The 26,733-nt window shown below is 41.5% G+C and overlaps 1 protein-coding gene across 1 annotated transcript; it reads right to left on the bottom strand.

The window, feature by feature from the left end:
• Positions 1–1,741: 1,741 nt before the first annotated feature.
• Positions 1,742–14,232, bottom strand: LOC124010963 (actin-related protein 3-like). Its single transcript, XM_046323807.1, has 12 exons — positions 14,006–14,232; positions 13,348–13,403; positions 8,195–8,319; positions 7,655–7,765; positions 7,474–7,569; positions 7,023–7,130; positions 6,589–6,732; positions 6,181–6,354; positions 4,391–4,483; positions 4,015–4,140; positions 3,762–3,845; positions 1,742–2,180 (listed from the first exon to the last, which is right to left on the bottom strand). Exons 1-12 carry the CDS (start codon positions 14,047–14,049, stop codon positions 2,085–2,087), a joined length of 1,257 nt encoding a protein of 418 aa, XP_046179763.1. The 5' UTR covers positions 14,050–14,232; the 3' UTR covers positions 1,742–2,084.
• Positions 14,233–26,733: the final 12,501 nt, after the last annotated feature.

Genomic DNA, 26,733 nt, shown 5'->3' with positions numbered 1-26,733 from the left:
CTTGCACCCGGGCCTCCCACTCTTTCTATTCTGGTTAAAGCCAGTTTGCGCTGTTCTGTGAAGGGAGTAGTACACAACGTTGTACAAGATCTTCATTTTCTTGGCAATTCTCACATGGAATAGCCTTCATTTCTCAGAACAAGAATACGAGTTTCAGAATATAGTGATTTGTTTCTGGCCATTTTAAGCCTGTAATTAAACCCACAAATGCTGATGCTCCAGACACTCAACTAGTCTAAAGGCCAGTTTTATTGCTTCTTTAATCAGCACAACAGTTTTCAGCTGTGCTAACATAATTGCAAAATGGTTTTCTAAATGATCAATTAGCCTTTTAAAATGAGAAACTTGGATTAGCTAACGCAACTTGCCATTGAAACACAGGTGTGATGGATGCTGATAATGGGCCTCTGTACGCCTATGTAAATATTCCATTCAAAATCTGCTGTTTCCAGCTACAATAGCCATTTACAACATTAACAATGTCTACACTGTATTTATGATCAATTTGATGTTATTTTAATGGACGAACAAAAGATGCTTTTCTTTCAAAACAATAACATTTCTAAGTGACCCCAAACCTTTGAACGGTAGTGTGTGTATGCATGTGTACAGTCGTGGACAAAAGTTTTGAGAATGACACAAATATTAATTTTCAAAGTTTGCTGCTTCAGTGTCTTTAGATATTTTTGTCAGATGTTACTGTTACTATGGAATACTGAAGTATAATTACAAGCATTTCATAAGTGTGTCAAAGGCTTTTATTGACAATTACATTAAGTTGATGCAAAGAGTCAATATTTGCAGTGTTGACCCTTCTTTTTCAAGACCTCTGCAATCCACCCTGGCATGCTGTCAAATAACTTCTGGGCCCCATCCTGACTGATGGCAGCCCAGTCTTGCATAATAAATGCTTGGAGTTTGTCAGAATTTGTGTTTTTTTTTGTGCACCCGCCTCTTGAGGATTGACCACAAGTTCTCAATGGGCTCCAGGTCTGGGGAGTTTCCTGGCCATGGACCCAAAATTTTGATGATTTGTTCCCCCGAGCCACTTAGTTAGTTAGCACTTTTGCCTTATGGTACTCAAGGTACTCCATCATGCTGGAAAAGGCATGGTTCATCACCAAATTGTTCCTGGATGGTTGCTCTCGGTAGATGTGTTCGTACCATTCTTTATTCATGGCTGTGTTCTTAGGCAATATTGCGAGTGAGCCCACGTCCTTGGCTGAGAGGCAACCCTACACATGAACGGTCTCAGGATGCTTTACTGTTGGCATGACACAGGATTGATGGTAGCGCTCACCTTGTCTTCTCAGGACAAGCTTTTTTCCGGATGCCCCAAACAATCGGAAAGGGTATTCAGAGAAAATGACTTTACCCCAGTCCTCAGCGGTCCAATCCCTGTACAGTGGAAATGTTTTTTTGGGGGGATTCAGTTCATTTGCATGGCAAAGAGGGACTTTGCAATTAATTGCAATTCATCTGATCACCCTTCATAACATTCTGGAGTATATGCAAATTGCCATCATACAAACTGAGGCAGCAGACTTTGTGAAAATGAATATTGTGTCATTCTCAAAACTTTTGGCCACGACTGTGTGTGTATATATATTATATATAAAAAGACTCAATATGAAATATCAACAAGCTCTACCCTTGAACATCTGAAAAAAAGAGCTATTGACTAAATATAATCCAACTGTACGTGTGGATACCATAATAATAACATACGTCGGGCACATACTTAACCATACATGAGTTGCCTTTATTATCTTGAACATTATTCTGTGTCCACACAATTGCTCTGAAAATGCTTTAAGACCCCATTTCCTTCTCTTTTACATAGATATTCACCCCCCGTTTGTCAGCCTGATAGTTGGTCTGCAGTTGATGAATGAGTCATTCTCCATAGGAATAGAATCTAGTCATTCTATTTCTGTCATTCTCTTCCTGTATTTTGTCTTTAACCGTAGCCCTGGAAATAGGCTGGATTAAGCAGCGACCGTAGCGCAGTAATGCCACTCTGCCTCTGTCCGTCCACTCTGCTCCAAACTGCAAGCTCCAGTGATAACTGAGGGAAGTCCTTTTTAAGACATGACCCCGAAGACAGGGTTATGGCGGCAAATGCTCGGTCCGATTTCCTCATAGTCTTTTTTGGTGTGGCACACTTGGTAAAACTCCGGCTGATGAAAGAGTAGATATGACCGTTATTATTTGTTGGTGTACACTTTCTTTCAAGTTTCCTATTTTACATTCTAGCCAAGGCTAACAAAGCCTCCACGTGTCTGTCTTTAGCTTTTACATCAGTAGAATATATATACACTGCTCAAAAAAAACAAAGGGAACACTAAAATAACATATCCTAGATCTGTATGAATGAAATATTCTTATTAAGTACTTTTTTCTTTACATAGTTGAATGTGCTGACAACAAAATCACAAAAATGATCAATGGAAATCAAATGTATCAACCCATGGAGGTCTGGATTTGGAGTCACACTCAAAATTAAAGTGGAGAACCACACTACAGACTGATCCAACTTTGATGCAATGTCCTTAAAACAAGTCAAAATGAGGCTTAGTAGTGTGTGTGGCCTCCACGTGCCTGTATGACCTCCCTACAACGCCTGGGCATGCTCCTGATGAGGTGGCAGATGGTCTCCTGAGGGATCTCCTCTCATACCTGGACTAAAGCATCCGCCAACTCCTGGACAGTCTGTGTTGCAATGTGGCGTTGGTGGATGGAGCGAGACATTATGTCCCAGATGTGCTTAATTGGATTCAGGTCTGGGGAACGGGCGGGCCAGTTCATAGGATCAATGGCTTCCTCTTGCAGGAACTGCTGACACACTCCAGCCACATGAGGTCTAGCATTGACTTGCATTAGGAGGAACCCAGGGCCAACCGCACCAGCATATGGTCTCACAAGGGGTCTGAGGATCTCATCTCGGCATCTAATGGCAGTCAGGCTACCTCTGGCGAGCACAGAACGTTCTCCACGGCATCTCCAGACTCTGTGTCACATGTGCTCAGTGTGAACCTGCTAACCTGCTTTCATCTGTGAAGAGCACAGGGCGCCAGTAGGCGAATTTTCCAATCTTGGTGTTCTCTGGCAAATGCCAAACGTCCTGCACGGTGTTGGGCTGTAAGCACAACCCTCACCTGTGGACGTCAGGCCCTCATACCACCCTCAGAGTCTGTTTCTGACCGTTTGAGCAGACACATGCACCCTGCCTCCTCCACATCTCCTGATGTACTGGCCTGTCTCCTGGTAGCGCCTCCATGCTCTGGACACTACGCTGACAGATACAGCAAACCTTCTTGGCACAGCTCGCATTGATGTGCCATCCTGGATGAGCTGCACTACCTGAGTCACTTGTGTGGGTTGTAGACTCTGTCTCATGCTACCACTAGAGTGAAAGCACCGCCAGCATTCAAAAGTGACCAAAACATCAGCCAGGAAGCATTGGAACTGAGAAGTGGTCTGTGGTCACCACCTGCAGAACCACTACTTTATTAGGGGTGTCTTGCTAATTGCCTATAATTTCCACCTGTTGTCTATTCCATTTGCACAACAGCATGTGAAATTTATTGTCAATCAGTGTTGCTTCCTAAGTGGACAGTTTGATTTCACAGAAGTGTGATTGACTTGGAGTTACATTGTGTTGTTTAAGTGTTCCCTTTATTTTTTTGAGCAGTAATATATATATATATATCTGATAGAGGGATCTTTGTTAACTCATGTTACTAAGTTTTAGAACTCACAGTTGATGCCAACATAGATCCGCCGAACCAAACAGCATATCTCTGCATGTGGTGAGTGATGACTTGCACGTCGACGGGTTTGGGCTGGCAAGAGAACACGAAACATGTCATTATTGAGCCAATAACACCTAACACCTAAATTCAAAAATATTACATCATTTTGAACATTTTAGGAGCCACAACACCCATAAAGCTGTAGCATCCCTTATAGAGTACATCAGCTGACTAGGTCAAATGTCAAATCGGTTCTCACCTTCAGCTTGCCACCGCTCAGTTCCTCACTGAGTTTCAGTCTGCCGTCCACTGTCCTTTTCATGTCCCTCTGCAGACGTCGGCCAAAGTCTCTGAACATAGTGGAGCCTCCAGAGAGCACAATGTTCTGCACAGCAACAGACAAGGTAAATAGACACTTGGAACCTCGACATACTCCTGAATAGATCACTTAGAAAGTCAAACATTTCATCCTCCTACTTAATCTCATAACTTCTGGATGGAGACAAGTCTCAGTATCTGGCATAAGTATATAGTTTCAGTAAATCACAAGGACTGCTTTTCTATTGTCAAACGCAATGTTCTTGTCGCCTGTCATGTGAAAGAGATAAAAACAAACTTGAACTCCCCAGGCGTACCTTATAGAGGGGACGTCTGACGTCAATAGGGCAGTTCTGAATGACTTCATCAACTACCTCGGAGATGGGCTGGGTGAAGTCGGGGTTGGCAAACTGGGGGAGGAGGAAAGTACAACACATACAGTACAACCAATGTTATTATGATACAATTAGAGCCGAGTGATTAACAGAAATGTCAGTTCAATTATTTGAATTCCAATTCGTTCAGTTTTTTTCCCTGTGAGCTCAATGCCGCACGTCTCACAGTTTCTCTAGAGACAAATCAGATCCAGCCTGAACTGTACAATGTAGTAGTTTCCAACAAGCCAATATTCTATATAGTTTAGCGCATTAAAACGTGGTAATTAGCTACAATGACCATAATCCATTGTGCATCTACTTGTCCAGTCTTTCTTTTAAGCTTGCTACTGAACAGAGAAGAGTGGTCGTGAGGTGACATAGAGAGCAGCTGTTACTTTGCGAGGTACATCATATGACACCTGCCCGTTGAACATCGCATTCCAAAATCATAGGCATTAATATGGAATTGGTCCCCCCTTTGCTGCTATAACAGGCTCTACTCTTCAAGACTTTCCACTAGATGTTGGAACATTGCTGCAGGGTCTTGCTTCCATTCAGACACAAGAGCGTTAGTGAGGTCGGCACTAATGTTGGCTGATTAGGCCTGGCTCGAAGTCACCGTTCCAATTGATCCCAAAGGTGTTCGATGGGGATGAGGTCAGGGCTCTGTGCAGGCAAGTCAGGTTTTTCCACACCGATCTCAAAAAAACATATCTGTATGCACCTCGCTTTGTGCACGGGGATATTGTCATGCTGAAACAGGAAAGGGCCTTCCCCAAACTGTTGCCACAAAGTTGGAAGCACAGAATTGTCTAGAATGTCATTGTATGCTGTAGCGTTACGATTTCCCTTCACTGGACCTATGGGGCCTAGCCCGAACCATGAAAAACAGCCCCAGACCATTGCTTTTGGGCACGTAGCGCTCTCCTGGCATCCGCCAAACACAGATTTGTCTGTCGGACTGCCAGATAGTGAAGCCTGATTCATCACTACAGAGAACAAATTTACACTGCACCAGAGTCCAAGGGCGGCGAGCTAGACTCTACTCCAGCCGACGCTTGGCATTGCGCATGGTGATCTTAGGCTTGTGTGCGGCTGCTCAGCCATCAAAACCCATTTCATGAAGCTCCCGACACAGTTATTGTGCTGACGTTGCTTCCAGAGGCAGTTTGGAACTCAGTAGTGAGTGTTGCAACAAAGGACAGATTAATTTCACACGCTATGCGCTTCTGCACTTGGCGGTCCCGTTCTGTGAGCTTGTGTGGCCTACCACTTCACGGCTGTGCCGATGTTGCTCTTAGATGTTTCCACTTCTCAATAACAACACTTACAGTTGACCGGCACAGCTCTAGCAGGGCAGAAAGTTGACAAACTGACTAGTTGGAAAGGTGGCATCCTATGAGGGTGCCACACTGAAAGTCCCTGAGCTCTGCAGTAAGGACATTCTACTGCCAATGCTTGTCTATGGAGATTGCATGGCTGTGTGCTCAATTTTATACACGTCAGCATTATTAATTTTATACACGTCAACTTTTATTAATTATTTTATTCTGTGTTGTTACAGTATTCAACCCACATAATGAACAACGCATTTCATGTTTTCAAAATAATATTGAAACCGAAATCTGTGATTATGTTTTAATAATCGAACCAAAATCGCTCAGCACTAGATACAATACATTACATAACACAAGCACAACAGTATATATTGAAAATCAATGGGATCATACCTCTGGGTGGAAGAAGATCTCAGGGCCGAGGAAGCGCTCGTAGCCCACGTCGATGGTGAACTCCTTCTTGCTGATGGAGTTGATGCCCGTGTACTGCTTGATCCACTTAGAGCCGTCCGTATCGTACTTGTTGAACTCTTTCACCAGGTCAGGGCAGACATAACTAAACCTTTCCTGGAACACAATATGGAACCATTATTAATTGTAAGTCATAACCGAGTGTACATAAGACACTGGGTAGATGCCAAAGAGTTAACAAGGAGTCATGATCTGTGACTGTACATCTCTGGTCAATGGTGCAGCACTACTGACCTCTGCTGTTTAACCTGAGACATGCTCACAAATAATACAGGTAATAATTCCTTTGGTTTGTGAAGGGAACAAAAAAAGTTATAAATGTGCTGGTACCTTGATGGCTTTGGCTGTTTCCAATGACTGCTCTGGTGGGATGCCCACCTCCCGCTCTCTCAGCAGCTGCTGGGTGAAGTAGGTAATGTCTCGACCAGCGATGGGGATGTGCTTTATACAGCTACCGATGACGTAGCCTTCTGCCTGGAAGAAAAACAACACAGATTGACAACACAATCTATTATCACTCGTACAGTAACGTAACGTTACCATGTATGTGTTAGCAATAGTATATAGTTAGAATACATCCGAGTAGTGTTCAGTAGGGCACACGGTTCCAAACATTTACAGCAGATTAAGAAAATGTACTCTTGTTGGACAAGTTTAGGAAGTACCTCCCCGTTCCACTTTGTTTCAAAACGTTTGCTACCTACTAAACATGACCCAGTTCTAGTAAAGACTGTATGGAATGATGATCGAACGAATGCACCCACCACTGGGATGACGTGGGTGACCCCGTCACCGCTGTCAATCACCGTCCCCGTCAGGGTCCTCTCGCCTAATTGTCTGGAGGTCCATGAGGCTGCCAGCGCCAGGACCGCCTGAGGTGGAAAACACAGACCGTGTCACTTTCCACTAATGACGACAACCCGTATTCGCAAAGGAGTGCTAAATCTAGGATCAGTTTTAGAATTTTAGATAACAAATCAATACAATTATATAGTCAGGGGAGTTCTGAACCTAGCTCAGCACTCCTACTCCTTTTTTGAAAAGGGACCCAGAATTGAGATCCACCCAGGAGTTTCACGGACACCCTCATTTCCTCTTTGAAGTGTGTTGAGAGTTGTGATAATGCACTCAAAATCAAGTTTGACTTGACCCTTGAACATGACGAGGTGCAGGGAAGAGATTATGTAGAACCAACCAAGAACAGAGAGGATTTACCTGTACAGCGATGTAAAGACCTGGAACGTTGAAGGACTCAAACATAATCTCTGCTGTGTACTCTCGGTTTTCAGGGGTATTCAGAGGAGGCTCTGTCTGTGGAAAAGAAAAGTACAAATACCATAGGTTCCTGCTACTAAATAGCATATTTTCCACACTAACGTGCATGTTATGAACGTACCAAGAGGAAGTAGTGGTCTTCGGGCTCTGCCCGCAGATACTTGAAGATGACCTGTTCCATGAACCTCTCCATGAGATCCCAGTCATCCACGATCCCATGACGAATGGGCCACTGTTACAAGGGGAACAACCACACCCAACATATCTCCATTAGGCTACTCAGTTCTAACAGGCCTTCAACATGACTTTACATTTAAACTTTAAAAAGGGGCAATAACAAAGCGAACTCCCCGACACGGTTGATTCGAGAAAAGCTGACTAATTGGGCTGAAGAAATTGAACCGCGCTAAAAATCCGTAGATAGATATGGTTGCAAAGAATGACCATCCAACATCGTAGTTTTCACCATGTTTTGTTTACAAACATCGGAGATGATAGATGATATTTTCGGTTCTGATGGGATATGCCAGTTGAACTAAGCCCATGAGGCATATTGAAGTTATATTCTTCCAGAACTAATATCATTAAAGTCCAAAAACGTATGCAGCAACTGCAGACTTCCCCTTTAAGTAAACCTCCATCACTGGAAAATGCAATGTACCTTTGTTGCATAATTTGGTTTGTCTATTGCCTCGTCACCGATGTAAAAGTCCAGATCGTCCACCCCCTTCGTCATCCTGCGCTGGGCTTGGTCTCCAACCTTGGCCGACTCTTTGATGGCAATACCTGAAGTTTAGGCAGATTCAACTCCATTAATCCTTAGTACCAGCCTACATATGATTAGGACATTGTTGATTGAAACATCATGAGGGTGCTGATAGGCTGAACATCTTGAGGGTGCTGATAGGCAACGTTACACAGGTGAGCTGATTAAATCAAGCATAGGGAAAGCAAACTGCCTATGCTAAACAGAGGAAAATCAATGAGCGGCAGGCCTATTACTTCGACTTGTCTTATAAAATCAGAAGAAAAATAGCCACATTTTAAAGAGATACTGACTCTGCATGAGTTTTTCGGTTGCTCATTACGAAAAACAAGATTTCAGTCAGGGGGTGTGGTTCGATGTGGCGGTTACGGAGGTTTGTCCCTCATGAGACACCGTAGGAATAAAGTCAGTATCACTTTCTCAAAATAGTCAGAATGAATTAAATTCAAATCAATTCAAAAGGGCTTTCTTGGCATGGGAAACATGTTTACAATGCCAAAGCAAGTGAAATGGATAAACAATTAAAAATGAACATTATACGCACAAAAGTTTGAAAGGAATACAGACATTTCAAATGTCATAATATAGCTATGTACAGTGTTATATCGATGTGCAAATAACTAAAGTACAGAAGGGAAAATAAATACACAAATATGGGAGTGGTTTGGAATTCATAGTAACTCAAGAATTCTGTAATTAAAAAAAAACGTTTTTGCCGAGGTGCTTTTAGTCGCACGGTTTTACATCTAGCTAAGGTGTTTGGTGCAGTATTTCTCAAGTAAAATATTTTTGTGACGAGTTGTTTTATGTAAACAAAGTCCGATCTTCTGTGCTGCTGGGTAAGTCTGTCTCGCTGTCTGTGTTCTGCTTTACAACTAGATATGTATCCCACGGTAATGGGCATGGTTGAAATCAAAACCAAACCCATAAGTAAGTGTTTTGGACGACTGACTCTATGACCAAATTTAACCTACTTGTGCTTTTTAGACAATTCTATCACTGGAATAAATGTTTGACTAATATTAATGTCACATATTCCATTTAACCAGATTCGTTATTTTATGTTTTTAATTATTTTCACAACATTGAATAAATGAGGTAAGCTTTATCCAACAACTTTGAGTGCCAACCCATTACACCCCTTTGTTTTGTCTGAATTTACGTGTTTTACCCACCAGCTAAGCTTCTGGGAGAGCGCCATCACTCTTTTGATTTGAAAATACATTCGATACAGGACCTTCTAATCAGCAGGTTTTTAAATGGGTGGAGTTATGGCTTGCCTGATGACATCACAAGATGGTAAATGTGTTACACCAATAACAAAAGAGAGTTCCAAACCGCTTTGCCAATAACTGCTATTTTTTCCCATCCCCACTCAGACTCCTCCCAAACAGCCCTAGCAACATTACTGCTTGGGAATTATAATATTTTGCTTAAAAAGCCATTTGTTTCTTTTTAACCATTTTAATGGAAAGCTATTGCAGTAGGGTATTTAAATTGTACCCAGAAATGATTTGATGTTGATATAAAAACAGCTGCATTGGGCCTTTAATTAACTGCATAATGTAACTTCATTGACAAAGTTGAGATTTACCAAGAGCACTTTGGTTTCCTGGGCCCACACGTACATAAAATGTATGCACGCATGACTAAGTAAATTTTGATAAAAGTGTGCTAAAATGGCATACATTATATATTATTATAATGTCGAACGATGAACATTGCTCGTTCAACTACTTCCTTGGAGCCTCTAAATGTTTAGGCCTACTTGTCATCCATCCAGGCTTCTAAAAGTGTACGTCATCAATCTACCGGCTACTTCAAGTCAGCTTCCTTTCAAGCTGTGTCTGGACAGCTTTGAAGTCCTGAGAACAAGTCAATAGGCTAAGATGATTGAAAATAGCCAAAAATGGTTTGGATTGGTCACCGAGTAACTAGTCTACGGTCCTCTAACAAGCTAGCATTGCCATTTAGTGTCCTCTGGATGACTCAATGCTAGAGGACGGCGGCCAACTTCAAACTTTGTGGTTTTACATTTGTTGAATTAGGCGTGCTCGCCTACATCCTTTGACCACTCCAATCAGATAAGAAAAACAGGAAGGACCGATACCAAAATGCTTTCAGCAGATTCATTTAACTAATGACCACACAGTATGTCCGCCTTATGAGTTAGCCAAATAATGGACTAAAGTAGCCTAAAGTTAATCCTAATAGACCAAGGACTTTCTATTTAAAGGGTAAATTGGCTCTGAAAGCCAAAACAGACAAATACTCCATCTAAACTTGAATCGAATCTCAATTGCGGTATGTTTCTGAAAACATAAATCCCTCTACTCTCATATCACGTCAAAATAATTTCACAAATGCAAGATGCACACTCACTGTATTAACAGTTGCAGCAGACAGACATTTTCAGTGAAAACACATTTGTGGCATCCATCTTCCATTTAGAACAGAATAACACTGTCCATCCAGGATGGACATTTTTCTTTGGCATCACCTTCCATTAAAATAATCACATACAGTCGAAGTCGGAAGTTTACATATACGTAGGTTGGAGACATTGAAACTAGTTTTCGACCACACCACAAATTTCTTGTTAACAAACTATAGTCTTGGCAAGTCGGTTAGGACATCTACTTAGTGCATGACACAGGTCATTTTCCCACCAATTGTTTACAGACAGATTATTTCACTGTATCACAATTCCAGTGGTTTAGAAGTTTACATACACTAAGTTGCCTGTGCCTTTAAACAGCCTTGAAAATTCCAGAAAATTATGGCATGGCTTTAGAAGTTTCTGATAGGCTAATTGACATCATTTGAGGCAATTGGAGGTGTACCTGTGGATGTATTTCAAGGCCTACCTTCAAACTCAGTGCCTCTTTGCTTGACATCATGGGAAAATCAGTCAAGACCTCAGATATAAAATTGTAGACCTCCACAAGTCTGGTTCATCCTTGGGAGCAATTTCCAAATGCCTGAAGGTACCACGTTCATCTGTACAAACAATAGTACGCAAGTATAACCACCATGCGAACACGCAGCCATCATACCGCTCAGGAAGGAGACGCATTCCGTCTCCTAGAGATGAACGTACTTGGTGCGAAAAGTGCAAATCAATCCCAGAACAACAGCAACGGACCTTGTGAAGATGCTGGAGGAAACAGGTACAAAGGTATCTATATCCACAGTAAAACGAGTCCTATATCAACATAACCCGAAAGGCCGCTTAGCAAGGAAGAAGCCACTGCTTCAAAACCGACATAGAAAAAGCCAGGCTACAGTTTGCAACTGCACATGGAGACAAAGATCACACTTTTTTGAGAAATGTCTTCTGGTCTGATGAAACAATAACCGAACTGTTTGGCCATAATGACCATCGTTATGTTTGGAGGAAAAAGGGGGAGGCTTGCAAGCCGAAGAAGACCATCCTAACCATGAAGCACAGGGGTGGCAGCATCATGTTGTGGGGGTGCTTCGCTGCAGGAGGGACTGGTGCACTTCACAAAATAGATGGCATCATGAGGGAGGAAAACGATTTTGGATATATTGAATAAACATATCACGACATCAGTCAGGAAGTTAAAGCTTGGTCGCAAATAGGTCTTCCAAATGGACAATGGACAAGCATACTTCCAAAGTTGTGGCAAAATGGCTTAAGGACAACAAAGTCAAGGTATTGGAGTGGCCATCACAAAGCCCTGACCTCAATCCTATAGAACATTTGTGGGCAGAACTGAAAAAGCAAGGCCTACAAAACTGACTCAGTTACACCAGCTCTGTCAGGAGGAATAAGGCCAAAATTCACCCAACTTATTGTGGGAAGCTTGTGGAAGGCTACACGAAACGTTTGCCCCAAGTTAAACAATTTAAAGGCAATGCTACCAAATACTAATTGAGTGTATGTAAACTTCTGACACACTGGGAATGTGATGAAAGAAATAAAAGCTTTTCTGACATTTCATATTCTTAAAATAAAGTGGTGATCCTAACCCGCCTAAGACAGGGACTTTTTACTAGGATTAAGTGTCAGGAATTGTGAAAAACAGTTTAAATGTATTTGGCTAAGGTGAATGTAAACTTCCGACTTAAACTGTACATTCTCACATCATACACATTTAAACGAGTCAGTCCATCATGTTGCATACACTAACAGAGGACATTAATAGATTCACTCACAAACGACCACTTTCTAAACTGCACTAGATAGATAAGTACATAAACCGATACAATTGACTTTGCAATTAGTAGTCCAACAGCACAAGGAAAGAATGAATGTTTGAACACGTTCTTCTTGGCCATGGGCATTCTGAAGTGCCGGACAGAGGGAAGCCTCTCGAACTGAGCGTGTAGAGGGAGGGAGGGAGGGGTCGCCAACAAAAGCCAGTGCCTTCTTTTTGGTTGCTTTATAGAACAGAATGCTCAAATGTGCCTGTGGTCGACCAATTACTTTGCTGGCTGTGTTGACTATTCTGGTTAGTTTGTTTTTTCTCCTCACTCTCAGATTCCCATACCAGACTGTCATATTGAACGTAAGGATGCAGGTGTTTGGAGACGCAGATAGCTATTTAGCCCTTATTCTGTCCGTTTTCCATAAACAAGCACCTTTACATGGACATATCGCCGTGTGGAAACGCTAACCCTATTTTTTATTTTAATTATTTCTCGCTGATATAAAAGATAAGGTCCTTAAGCTTCCAAAATCATACTGCAAGCGATGCGTCTTAATGCGTCGTGGCTCTTAACAAAACTCCTCAGTACGGTCCAATGACTCATGTGTTATGGAAAGGAACTGATTCTCATGATCAAGAGCTACATATGAATGAACATGGTACATTATCATTAGAAGACTGTATGACAGCGTTTCCCAAACTCGGTCCTTGGGACCCCAGGGAGTGGTTTTTGCCCTAACCCTACACAGGTGATTCAAATTATAAAAGCTTGATGATTAGTTGATTATTTGAATCAGCTGTTTAGTGCTGGGGGGGGAACAAAATGTGCACAGAGTTTGGGGAACCGCTGCTGTATGATACAGAAATACTTACATGAAGGAACAATAAACTGTGGCTCTGTGTTTCCAGCATATCCAATCTTTGTGTACCTACAACAAAAGCATTGCATGAGAAAGTTCAGTGGGTTATATAGATCCTAATGATGCATGATCTAAAGCAGTGGTTCACAACCTGGTGGTACTTAGCCATCCACAGGGGGTATATATATATATATATGGTCGTGAGACCATAGGCCTACTGGTAAAATGCACATAGGGGTACTCAGTCCGAGCAGTGACATTTCAGTTGATGGTACAGTAACCGAAAAAGGTTGGAAACCACTAATCTTAAAAGGTGGCATAACTGTCTGTGGACTAGGCCAGTTATACGCTTCCATAAATTGAAACAGTCACGTAGACTGTGGTAAAATATTAAAGTCAATGCATACTAAAGTTACTAATGTAGCGTCTAACGAGTGGGGAACCCTGATTGAAATGAGCTACTAACCAGCCATCTTGTAATGCCTAAAATGGTTAACTAGCTAGCTTGCTGGCTGGATTAAACGAAATTAAGCAAATTAAGGTTGTTGTGACTAGTTAGCTATCTTGATTGGTTTACTTTGCACGCCCAACATTTCTGACCTGTCTGGGTGCATCTAGCTAAAGCCAATGAATCAGTTAGTTAGCTATTAGCATTAACACTTGCTACTTACCCTGTGCCACAGTCAACTACACAAGCCGGTAGACGTCCAGCCATGTTTTCTTAAATATCTACTGCAGAGTGCAATAGTGAATTGCTGCTTTATTCCAATGGGTCTTATAAAAAGGAAATTCGTTTGTTTTGGGTAGAGGGATAACCATTTATTTAGCTAGCTAGTTTAGAGGCGGAACCCTGAACCCGCAGAGTGATGTTACCTCCGCAATGACCTGATGCGGAAGTTGAAAGCGGCTGACGTGACGCTGATCATAACGTTTGTTAAAGCATTTCTCATATCGCACCTTATCAGAAGGGTAAGCGAATGTACACTTTCTGATTGTAATGTAAACATATTAAACAATTATTCTCTATAATGTACCGATAGTTTGTGTAGTAGCAGCAGAATAACTGTGTTCAGTCAATTCACGGACAGGATTCTGTGACGACTGATATGAGGGCAGTAGACTATCTGAATATAATATCTTCTTTGAACATTGCATGACGCTATAGAAATCAATGACATTAAAATGCATTGTATCAATGCGTTAGGTTGACCTTTTAGGTGAACATGAAAACCAAGCTCTCTTCTCTCTATCCTAGAAGTAAACTGCATTAGTGATCAGTTTCACCCAAGACCATCTCAAAAGTTTCCATCATTTTCAGAGACCGAGTTAAAATCAGTTTCAAGTTGGATAGACAATAGCTTTCAAACCACTTGAGCCACAGACTCCAAATAAGTGTCATGATGTTGGAAAAATTGTGACTGTGACATGTTGGTATGTTCCTTTGAATTTGATCAAGTTGACATTCAGTGATCTGTGCCCAGTGGGAACCTAGGCTTCTTCTGTCTGTTTTATATAGGCCTCCCTCCCCAGACAAGCTGGAGATACCTCTTCCCACTTCATAGGGCATGAGCCAGATCCATGCAATGCCAATGGGTTTAGTCTCTGCCTCGAGTCTAGTGAGCATAGAGGAGACCTCCCCACCTACAATGTGTGGGGCCGGCAAGCACCGTAGCTGGGGAGATCTACGAGAAGGGCCCGGCGCGCTTCCAGAGTTGCCGGACCCAACCCCCAACCATTCCGCCTTCGGCCCGCTGACAGACAGCACCCCGACGAACCCCCGCATGCAGCCCCTTGCGAGACCTTGCGAGACCACGCACGAGAGACTACAAGATGGGCCGCACAATGAACTTCCAATGGGTGCAAGATGGGCCGCACAATGAACTTCCAATGGGTGCGAGAGGAGGGCTGAGGAATGACTGCTCCCCCAACCGCCCGAAGTTACAGATTTTGCCAACTTTCCGGTGCGCGTTATAACATGCCAGAGGCTGTTCGCCTTGGAGACCTGCTGCAGATATGGGTACCGCCCGGAGTGAGATTTACACCCTCTCTCCCGGATTTTCAAGGGCCAGGGAGAGCTCACCAGATGCCGCTGAAACCGCAATGCTTTCCAGGGCTTGGGCCCCTCTCTTGGGGTGAACCCATTCCAGGGCTCACTGCCCTTTACAAAGAAAAGAGAACTCCGCCAGTCCGTGGACATTCTGAAAGTAGTTTGAGGTCAGTAGGTCACATTACGTTTGAAAAATGTATGCGAAATCATGTGAGATGAAAATTGACAAACTAAACGGTGTGGAATATAAAAGGGTAGTCAGTAGACATTCTGAACCTTGTTTGAAGTCAGTAGGTCACATGACCAAGGAGCTATTGAAATTTTGAAAAATTTATGTAAAATCGTGTGAGATGAAAATTGATAAACAAAAGGGTGTGCAATATGTAGGCCCACAATTGTACATTCTGAACCTTGTTTGAGTCCAGTAGGTCACATGACCAAGGAACAATTGAAATTAGAATTGTTTTACATTTTATGTAAAAATGTGTGAGATGAAAATGGACAAACTAAAGGGTGTGCAATATAGTTGGGTAGTCATTGGACATTCTCTATTGACATTTTACATTTTGAAATATTCATGTAAAATTGTGAGATGAAAATGGACAAACAAGGATGTGCAATGTGTAGGGCCACTGAGTGCACAGTCGTGGCCAAAAGTTTTGAGAATGACACAAATATACATTTTCACAAGTCTGCTGCCTCAGTTTGTATGATGGCAATTTGCATATACTCCAGAATGTTATGAAGAGTGATCAGATTAATTTAAATAATTGCAAAGTCCCTCTTTGTCATGCAAATGAACTCAATCCCCAAAAAACATTTCCACTGCATTTCAGCCCTGCCATAAAAGGACCAGCTGACATCATGTCAGTGATTCTCTTGTTAACACAGGTGTGAGTGTTGACGGGGACAAGGCTGGAGATCACTCTGTCATGCTGATTGAGTTCAAATAACAAACTGGAAGCTTCAAAAGGCGGGTGGTGCTTGGAATCACTGTTCTTCCTCTGTCAGCCATGGTTACCTGCAAGGAAACACGTGCCGTCATCATTGCTTTGCACAAAAAGGGCTTCAAAGGCAAGGATATTGCTGCCAGTAAGATTGCACCTAAATCAACCATTTATCGGGTCATCAAGAACTTCAAGGAGAGCGGTTCAATTGTTGTGAAGAAGGTTTCAGGACGCCCAAAAAGTCCAGCAAGCTCCAGGACGTCTCCTAAAGTTGATTCAGCTGCGGGATCGGGGCACCACCAGTACAGAGCTTGCTCAGGAATGGCAGCAGGCAGGTGTGAGTGCATCTGCACGCACAGTGAGGTAAAGACCTTTGGAGGATGGCCTGGTGTCAAGAAGGGCAGCAAAGAAGCCACTTCTCAACATCAGGGACAGACTGATATTCTGAAAAAGGTCGCGGGATTGGACTGCTGAGGACTAGGGTAAAGTCATTTTCTATGATGAATCCCTTTCCAATTGATTGGGGAATCTGGAAAAGGAGCTTGTCCGGATAAGACAAGGTGAACGCCACCATCAGTCCTGTGTCATGCCAACAGTAAAGCATCTTGAGACCATTCATGTGTGGGGTTGCTTCTCAGCCAAGAGAGTGGGCTCACTCACAATTTTGCCTAAGAACACAGCCATGAATAAAGAATGGTACCAACACATCCACCGATAGCAACTTCTCCCAACCATCCAGGAACAGTTTGGTGACAGACAATGCCTTTTCCAGCACGATGGAGCACCTTGCCATAAGGAAAAAGTGATAACTAAGTGGCTAGGGGAAAAAACATTGATATTTTGCGTCCATGGCCAGGAAACTCCCCAGAACTTAATCCCATTGAGAACTTGTGGTCAATCCTCAAGAGGAGGGTGGACAAACAAAAACCCACAAATTCTGACAAACTCCAAGCATTGATTGATGCATGAATGGGCTGCCATCAGTCAGGATGTGGCCCAGAAGGTAATTGACAGCATGCCAGGGCGGATTGCAGTGGTCTTGAAAAAGAAGGGTCAACACTACAAATATTGACTCTTTGCATCAACTTCATGTAATTGTCAATAAAAGCCTTTGACACTTGTGAAATGCTTGTAATTATACTTCAGTATTCCATAGTAACATCTGAAAAAATATCTGAAGACACTGAAACAGCAAACTTTGTGGAAATTAATATTTGTGTCACTCAAAACTTTTGGCCATGACTGTACATTCTGAACTTTGTTTGAAGTCAGTAGGTCACATGACCAAGGAGCTTTTGAAATTCAAAAATGTTAATAAATAATTATGTGAAATTTAAATCGGCAAAACAATGTGTGTCTATGCCATCAGGTTAGCTAGAATCAGTGTGAAAGTTTTAGGAATAGTGGATAAAGAGTTATTGACTAACTGCTCTTGGTGGACGTAAGGAAAACTACAGGCAAATAGCCGTCGACTATCCAACCTGAATCTTTCTTTACTTCGGTTTTTCAGAGCTATGTGTCCCTCGAAGCTATAGGCTACTGCAGCCCCCACAAAAACCATCTCCACCGATCTGCTCTGTTTAAAGATGATATCATTGATTTACCTCCCATCAACCAGCCAAGGAGGATTGTATTCCTTTCCACCATGACCACATGGAATGGAAGGCCACTGATAAAGAAGATATATTAGCCGAGAGAGCTCTGGGGCTTAGAGCTGGATCCATCATGGAGGACCATCTTGCGGCTCCACTAGATCCAATCCTTGAGCTTTATAGAACATTGCCTTATTTCTCTCCAGGAAGAGTCATCCATCGCTCACTTCGGTGGTCCCTCACTCCCTGTATCCTCCCAAAGCCCTCAGCTTTCTCTTCTTGTTCAAACGGTACTCTCCAGTCTCCAGTCAGTGGGAGAAACCATTCCTTTACTGTGTTGACATTAGGATGGGATAAGGAAAAGCTGACAAATAAATACAGTTTAGCTGAGAAACCTTTCAAAGGTACATTTGATTCCAGTCATTTAATATTAAATGTATAGTGCCAGAGTTACTGTATTTGAAGGGCTGCTATAAGAAAGAGGATGCATACAGTAAATTATTATACTTGGGGTATATTGCTATTTCACCAGTAGGTGGCAATATGCATTTGACAGTACAATGCACAGTCAGTACCAATAGAAAGTACACCCCCTGTTTTCACATACGTTTTTTGTGGGATTGAAATAGAAATTGTACTTTTTTTAACGTTGATCTACACAAGATACTCTATGTGAAAGTGAAAATATGTATGTATATGTATATATGTGTATATGTATATACGTATATACATGTATATTTCTATATATATTTTTTTTACAAATGAATAACAATTAAATAACTCAAATATAGTCGTTGCATAAGTATTTGCCCCATTTGTTTAGGCAAGCCTAAATTATTTCAGAAGTAAATTTGGCTTAAGAAATCACAAATCATGTTATCTTGACTCACCAGGTATGTGCCCGGGTAGGACGCCAGGTGGCGCCCCTAAGGGGGTGGGTGGGCAGAGGGGGGTCCTGTCACACCCTAATCTGTTTCACCTTACTTGTGCTTGTCTCCACCCCCCACCAAGTGTCTCCTATTCTTCTCCATTATCCCCTGTGTATTTATACCTGCGTTTTCTGTTTGCCTGTTTGTCTCTTGCCAGTTCGTCTTGTTTTGTCAGGTCTTTTCAGTGTGTTTCCCATTTCTCCAGTTCTTGTCTTCTAGTCTTCCCGGTTCTGACCTTTCTGCCTGTCCTGAGCCTGCCTGCCATTCTGTCCCTGATTGACTCTGCCTTGGATTTACAAACCTCTGCCTGCCCTTGACCTGCCCTTTGCCTGCCCATTGTTATAATACATATTCTGAGAACCAAACTATCTGCCTCCTGTGTCTGCATCCTGGTCATATCCTGAGTCATGATAGTTGTTCATTATTTGGACCTTCCTATCTACCATATACTCCATCTAAACGTGAATCGATTCTCAATTGCGGTACAGTTAAAACACTTCTCCTGGACATTATCATTCACCTGTTGATAAGACAAGACGTGATAAAAATAAAAAAAACTTTTTTTTCCTAATGTATGAAAGGGGTCCCTGGGTCTCTGATTTGCTCGGGAGGGGTTCCCTGGTCAAGAAAAAGGTTGAAGACCCCAGTTATAGAAAGAGAGGATGAATGCCAATCCAATCATTGCACAGGACCTGGACAGAAATATTCACTAAATATACAAAAGTATGTGGACACACCATTCAAATGAGTGGATTTGACTATTTCAGCCACACCCCTTGCTGGCAGTTGTATAAAATCTAGCACACAGCCATCCAATCTCCATAGACAAACATTGGCAGTAGAATGGCCTTACTGAAGAGCTCAGTGACTTTCAACGTGGCACCATCAAAGGATGCAACCTCTCTAACAAGTCACTTCGTCAAATGTCTGCCCTGCTAGAGCTGCCCGGTCAACTGTAAGTACTGTTATTGTGAAGTGAAAATGTCTAGGAGCAACACCAGCTCAGCCGCGAAGTGGTAGGCCACACAAACTCACAGAACGGGACCACCAAGTGCTGAAGCGCATAGCTCGTAAAAATCACCTGTCTTAGATTGAAACACACACTACCGAGTTCCAAACTGCCTCTGGAAGTAACGTCAGCAAAAACAAACTGTTCGGAGGGAGCTTCATGAAATGGTTTTCCATGGCCGAGCAGCCGTGCCAAGCTTAAGATCTCCGTGCGCAATGCCAAGCGTCGCCTGGAGTGGTGTAAAGCTTACCCGCCATTGGACTCTGGAGCAGTGGAAACGCGTTCTCTGGAGTGATGAATCACGCTTCACAATCTGGCAGTCCGAAGCGTGATTCTTCACTTCAGAGAACGCGTTTGCATTTGGGAATCTGGGTTTGGCGGAAGCCAGGAGAATGCTACCTGCCCCAATGCAACTAAACCCGTTTGTTTAGTTGCTGTTGACTTAGTTGCTGTTGTCAAAATCTGTGCATGAGAAAATAAATGCAACTATTTAGTCAGTTTTACTCCCTTGAGGTGATGGATTCAAGCTCTTTTTGTCATGTCTACTCCCGCTCGACGTCACCGGTCTACTAACTTACGGTCCTGGCAACACATTTTTTTTTAAATGTTTTTTTTTTTTTTTCAGTTTATACTGTTTATAGACTTGTTTATACTGTATTATTGACTGTATGTTTGTTTTACTCCATGTGTAACTCTGTGTCGTTGTATGTGTCAAACTGCTTTGCTTTATCTTGGCCAGGTCGCAATTGTAAATGAGAACTTGTTCTCAACTTGCCTACCTGGTTAAATAAAGGTGAAATAAAAAAACATTATTATGCACACCTGGCAACTGAGATAAAGTTGGTTTTATATTCACACATTCAACAGACACCCAACAGACATTCGCCAAAAGCCATTTATAAATGTAAAAATCTATAACTAATTCACTGTTTGTCACAGAATCATGGAAATAGATATGATTTATTCTATGAATGTCTAGCATCCATTTACAACCTTTGTTTTGAGTAGAAATTCCAGTTTTGACTTGATAGAAATACATCAAATCTATAAAACTGCCATTTAGCGTGGTATAAATCAATAACTAATTCACTGTTTGTCACAAACATCAAAGTGTGTATGATTTATTCTATAAATGTCTAGTATACTTTTACAACCTTTGCTTTGAGTAGAAATTCCAATTTTGACTTGGTAGACATACATAAAATCTCAAATATTGCATTTAAAGATGAAGAAATCAATAACTAATTCAGTGATTGTCGCAGAAAAAAAGTGAAAATATGCATTTATTTGCAATAACTTTAAAGAAATGTTCATTTTAAGTGCAATTTGTTCTATATGAAGTTAGACCATGTTTACATACACTTGTACAATGTTTACAATCTTAAATGGTATGCCAAATCAATGTTTGCATTTTTAGTGCAACAGTTCCACATTTTAAAGTAGTTACATGGCACAACAGTAATTTATTTATACGTCTCTAATCTAACAGTAATGAGGCCCCTTCCAATCATTTTCTATTTTGGTTTTGTTGAAGACCTTCTTTGTCATCCCCAGACAAGCTGAATGGTGCCATCTCTGGCACACAGAGCATTCTATCTGCAGTATTAAAAACATAAAACAGGGTTATGTTTATTTACATGTAAATTACAGTTCCGAATACCCAAATTCTGTTACATGCTTTTGCAATTAGGAACATTTTCAAATTTAATTGGATTTTTAAAAATTGGATTGCTCAATTTCCATCCATTCACACAAAATGTATTTAAAAGTAGAAATACCCTTCTAAGACCACTGTCTTTCTGTATGTTTTCAAATGTTTTCAAATGGTTCTTTCTTCAAGTAATGGGAATTTAAAGGGATATGGTAATACCTATGTTGGTGATGTAGGTAGTACTAGGCAGGTAGACTAGTGGTCAGAGCATTGGACTAGTAAGGTTGCAAGATCGAATCCCTGAGCCGACAAGGTTAAAAACTGTCATTCTGCCCCTGAACAAGGCCGATAACCCACTGTTCCTAGGCATTGAAAATAAGAAATAGTTTCTTAACGGACTTGCCTAGTAAAATAATGGGTAGTAGTTGCACACCTCCCTGCTGAAATTATTATGTAGTGCTGATTTGGGCCAGTCTTCACTGTGGAATGTCCATGTTGATCATCTTGGTCCTCTTGATCCATCCACCTGTCTTATTTGTTAGTCAGGCCTGACCCCTTCATCCCGTAGTTTTTTCCTGTAATCTATTTTAATATGACTAAAGATGCAGAATTTTCTGCCAGGCCCCTTCTAATAGGGTTTAACAGACTCATTAGAACTTTGACCACAAGCCCTCTAGATGGACTATTTGCCCTCTATCAAATCAATCAAATTCCTCAACACAAAGGTCGTAAAGGTATGCTAGACATTTATAGACTACATCATACCTAGTTTGATGTTTTTTTGACAAACAGTGAATAAGTTATTGATTTTTACTTTTTTAAATGGCTTTTGGCGAATGTCTGTTGAATGTGTGAATATAAAAACAACTTTACCTTGGTCACCTGGCAACCATTATTACGCACACATGCGCCCCATCCCCTTTCACACCCGAACTTCATTACTACCTTGATGACTTACCATTTATCTAGCACTCTGTTCCATCAGTCATCGGGTAGTATTGTTTATGTTTCCTTGTTCGACACGGCTCTTGTTTTTGTTTGTTGTTATTAAACTCACACTGCACTTTTCTGACTCCCTGCGTCTACGTTACACTTTTGCAAAACACATGTCAAACGTTGGTTTCACTTTTGTTTTAAAGATAGCCAGGCCAAAGGACAAATGCATGAATATGAATAATGTCAATATATGTGGTCCTTGAGGGGAACAAGATCAAAATGCTGTAGGCATCGTTTCCTGATTTATAATATTTATGTTTATTTGAGGTTTTGGGACTATGACCTACTCCATGATGATAACATAATGCAATCTGAAGTGACTGTTGTGAATCTGATGCAACAAAGTTATTTATTCCATTTAAATATCATAACTTGCGTTACCCAAAGGGGACTTCAGGCGTGGGAGGTTGGATGAGATACCTAAAGTAAACCTAACAGCAACATTCACATAAAACAATAGCAATACCACTCAATACCTAGGTGACTCGTTTTGTTTGCATCAAGTGCAACAGCATCCACTATTTGTGGGTGACAAACTAACCTGTGACAATCAATCTGGAGGAGCTCATGAAAATGCTTACTAGTGACAGAGCGAAGCACCTGTAGAGCAAACTCCCGGGTCAAGATGAATCACCTTCCAATGGATTAACAGAGGCACACGGATGGAAGTCATACACCTGAAAATACACGTTGTGGGAAGAGAGGTTATACAGCCGGTTGTGATAACTAAACAATGGAATATTGAGGGAATACTGTATACTCACCATACCACATGGAATATGTGTGATATTGCATGTTTTGTACGTACTGTAAGTGTTCATATCTACAGCATCACAAATACAATACATATAGTACCAGTCAAAAGTTTGGACACACCTACTCATTCAATAATAAATATTTTGTTTTTACTATTTTCTACATTGCAGAATAATAGTGAGGACATCAAAACTATGAAATAACACATATGGAATCATGTAGTAACCAAAGAAGTGTTAAACAAATCAAAATATATTTATATTTGAGATTCTTCAAAGTAGCCACCTTTTGCCTTGATGGCAGCTTTGCATACTCTTGGCATTCTCTCAACCAACTTCATGAGGTTTGTCACCTAGAACACATTTCAATTAACAGGTGTGCCTTCTTTCCTTCATTAATGCGTTTGAGCCAATCAGTTGTGTTGTTACAAGGTAGGGGTGGTATACAGAAGATATCCCTATTTGGTAAAATACCAAGTCCATGTTATGGCAAGAACAGCTCAAATAAGCAATGAGAAATGACAGTCCACCATTACTTTAAGACATGTAGGTCAATCAATACGGAATATGTCAAGAACTTTGAAAGTTTCTTCAAGTGCAGTCGCAAAAACCATCAAGCGCTATGATGAAGCTGGCTCTCATGATGACTGCCACAGGAAAGGAAGACCCAAAGTTACCTCTGCAGCTCCAAATTTGAGATTTTTGGTTCCAACAACCGTGTCTTTGTGAGACGCAGAGTAGATGAATGGATGATCTCCGCATGTGTGGTTCCAACCACCATGAAGCATGGACGAGGAGGTGTGGGGGTGCTCTGCTGGTGACACTGTGATTTATTTAGAATTCAAGGCACACTTAATGAGCATGGCTACCACAGCATTCTGCAGCGATATGCCATCTCATCTGGTTGGGGCTTAGTGGGACTATCATTTGTTTTTCAACAGGACAATGACCCAACACACCTCCAGGCTGTGCAAGGGCTGTTTGACTAAGTAGGAGAGTGATGGAGTGGTGCATCACAATCAACACAACCTAAACCCAATTAAGATGGTTTGGGATAAGTTGGACCGCAGAGTGAAGGAAACGCAGCCAACAAGTGCTCCGCATATGTGGGAAGTCCTTCAAGACTTTTGGAAAAGCATTCCAGGTGAAGCTGGTTGAGATAATGCCAAGAGTGTGCAAAGCTGTCATCAAGGCAAAGTGTAGCTACTTTGAAGAATCTCAAATATATTTTGACTGGTGCTGTACATGTTACACTAATGAAAAACAAGAAATTACATCAGTAAAATGTCAGATTTTCTTTCATTGTTATCTAATCAAATTTGTTATTTCAGTCTATAGTCAGGGGTCTATCAATTCTGAATCCTGGGACAGTTCAATGTTTTACTCTGAAAAAGTGGGAATCTGTTTATGATTATCCCAAACTTGTAAAAAAAACTTTTGAGACATCACATCTTCCTTTAGGAGATAAATGACTGGACTAGATTAACGCGAGCCACAAATGACACCCTATTCTCTATGGGCTCTTGTTTAAAGTTTTGCACTAGATTGGTAATATAGTGCCATTTGGGACGAACACTAGATTGACTTTACAAGACATCCATTTCCATCACTGCATGTCTCCATCTATAAAGCATTACTTTTGGATTCCAAGTGCCGGCTTCTATTTTAATCAGTGTAAAACGACAGGACATTGCACCAAGAGTTCTCTCGACCAACATTATTGCGATTAATACAGTCTCTTTTATCTTCTGGCTTTCTTCTGGTGGCTTGATGTATTTAGTGTAGGCCCCAAGGCTTGTTAATGCTTTCCCATTGCCTAATGATATAGATCCTCTTTTGCTCCCATCCCTAACAACACAGATGAATCGATCAAAACAGATTTGTTATTAAGTTTCGTTTTCTTTATTAGCTCCCTTGAGAAAAAGATAAGTTGAGACACTTTATTTTTATATCACTTGAGAGTGGGAGAGAAAACGAACATTTACTTTCGTCAATTAGCTGGTTTTGATCAGCCTGGCTGTGTAGTTGATCCTCATAACTTGGAACGTTTAGACATAACTCAGGATGTCTGAGAGCACAAAGCAATCGAGGCAAAGACACTATCGTGTATAATGCACGCCCGTTTTTCCGTGGTAAATGAACACCACATGCAGGCACATGCTATGTCCTATAGGCCTCTACCTGCGTAGAGCACATGCTCCTTTTCATTGACGTTCCAGTCTCTAAAGTGTCCTTTTGTTTTGGGTTTAAAAAATAAATATATATATATATATATATATTACTTAGTCGTTGTGGCTCTGAACACACTGCCTGCCAGCCGTCGTTAAATTTTCATTAAATATGTGGCATTTTATTAGCCATTCAGATGTGGTCATATTTTGCTCTTACAGTGCCTTGCGAAAGTATTCGCCCCCCTTGAACTTTGCGACCTTTTGCCACATTTCAGGCTTCAAACATAAAGATATAAAACGGTATTTTATGTGAAGAATCAACAACAAGTGGGACACAATCATGAAGTGGAACGACATTTATTGGATATTTCAAACTTTTTTAACAAATCAAAAACTGAAAATTGGGCGTGCAAAATTATTCAGCCCCTTTACTTTCAGTGCAGCAATCTCTCTCCAGAAGTTCAGTGAGGATCACAGAATGATCCAACGTTGACCTAAATGACTAATGATGATAAATACAATCCACCTGTGTGTAATCAAGTCTCCGTATAAATGCACCTGCACTGTGATAGTCTCAGAGGTCCGTTAAAAGTGCAGAGAGCATCATGAAGAACAAGGAACACACCAGGCAGGTCAGAGATACTGTTGTGAAGATGTTTAAAGCCGGATTTGGATACAAAAAGATTTCCCAAGCTTTAAACATCCCAAGGAGCACTGTGCAAGCGATAATATTGAAATGGAAGGAGTATCAGACCACTGCAAATCTACCAAGACCTGGCCGTCCCTCTAAACTTTCAGCTCATACAAGTAGAAGACTGATCAGAGATGCAGCCAAGAGGCCCATGATCACTCTGGATGAACTGCAGAGATCTACAGCTGAGGTGGGAGACTCTGTCCATAGGACAACAATCAGTCGTATATTGCGCAAATCTGGCCTTTATGGAAGAGTGGCAAGAAGAAAGCCATTTCTTAAAGATATCCATAAAAAGTGTCGTTTAAAGTTTGCCACAAGCCACCTGGGAGACACACCAAACATGTGGAAGAAGGTGCTCTGGTCAGATGAAACCAAAATCGAACTTTTTGGAAACAATGCAAAACGTTATGTTTGGCGTAAAAGCAACACCCTGAACACACCATCCCCACTGTCAAACATGGTGGTGGCAGCATCATGGTTTGGGCCTGCTTTTCTTCAGCAGGGACAGGGAAGATGGATGGAGCCAAATACAGGACCATTCTGGAAGAAAACCTGATGGAGTCTGCAAAAGACCTGAGACTGGGACGGAGATTTGTCTTCCAACAAGA

Source organism: Oncorhynchus gorbuscha, linkage group LG23 (genome assembly GCF_021184085.1).
Source record: "Oncorhynchus gorbuscha isolate QuinsamMale2020 ecotype Even-year linkage group LG23, OgorEven_v1.0, whole genome shotgun sequence".
Classification (NCBI taxonomy): Eukaryota; Metazoa; Chordata; class Actinopteri; order Salmoniformes; family Salmonidae; genus Oncorhynchus; species Oncorhynchus gorbuscha.
The sequence above is the reverse complement of the archived record's forward strand: the minus strand, read 5'-3'. Positions and strand labels throughout refer to the sequence as shown.

Excerpts from the sequence above, each read along its gene's own strand:
- LOC124010963 (XM_046323807.1), bottom strand. The coding sequence starts at position 14,049 with ATGGCTGGACGTCTACCGGCTTGTGTAGTTGACTGTGGCACAGG. Across the intron at positions 8,320-13,347 it reads ACAGTTTATTGTTCCTTCAT|GTATTGCCATCAAAGAGTCG; the intron begins GTAAGTATTTCT and ends CCTAAACTTCAG. Across the intron at positions 2,181-3,761 it reads GATCTATGTTGGCATCAACT|CCGGAGTTTTACCAAGTGTG; the intron begins GTGAGTTCTAAA and ends CTCTTTCATCAG.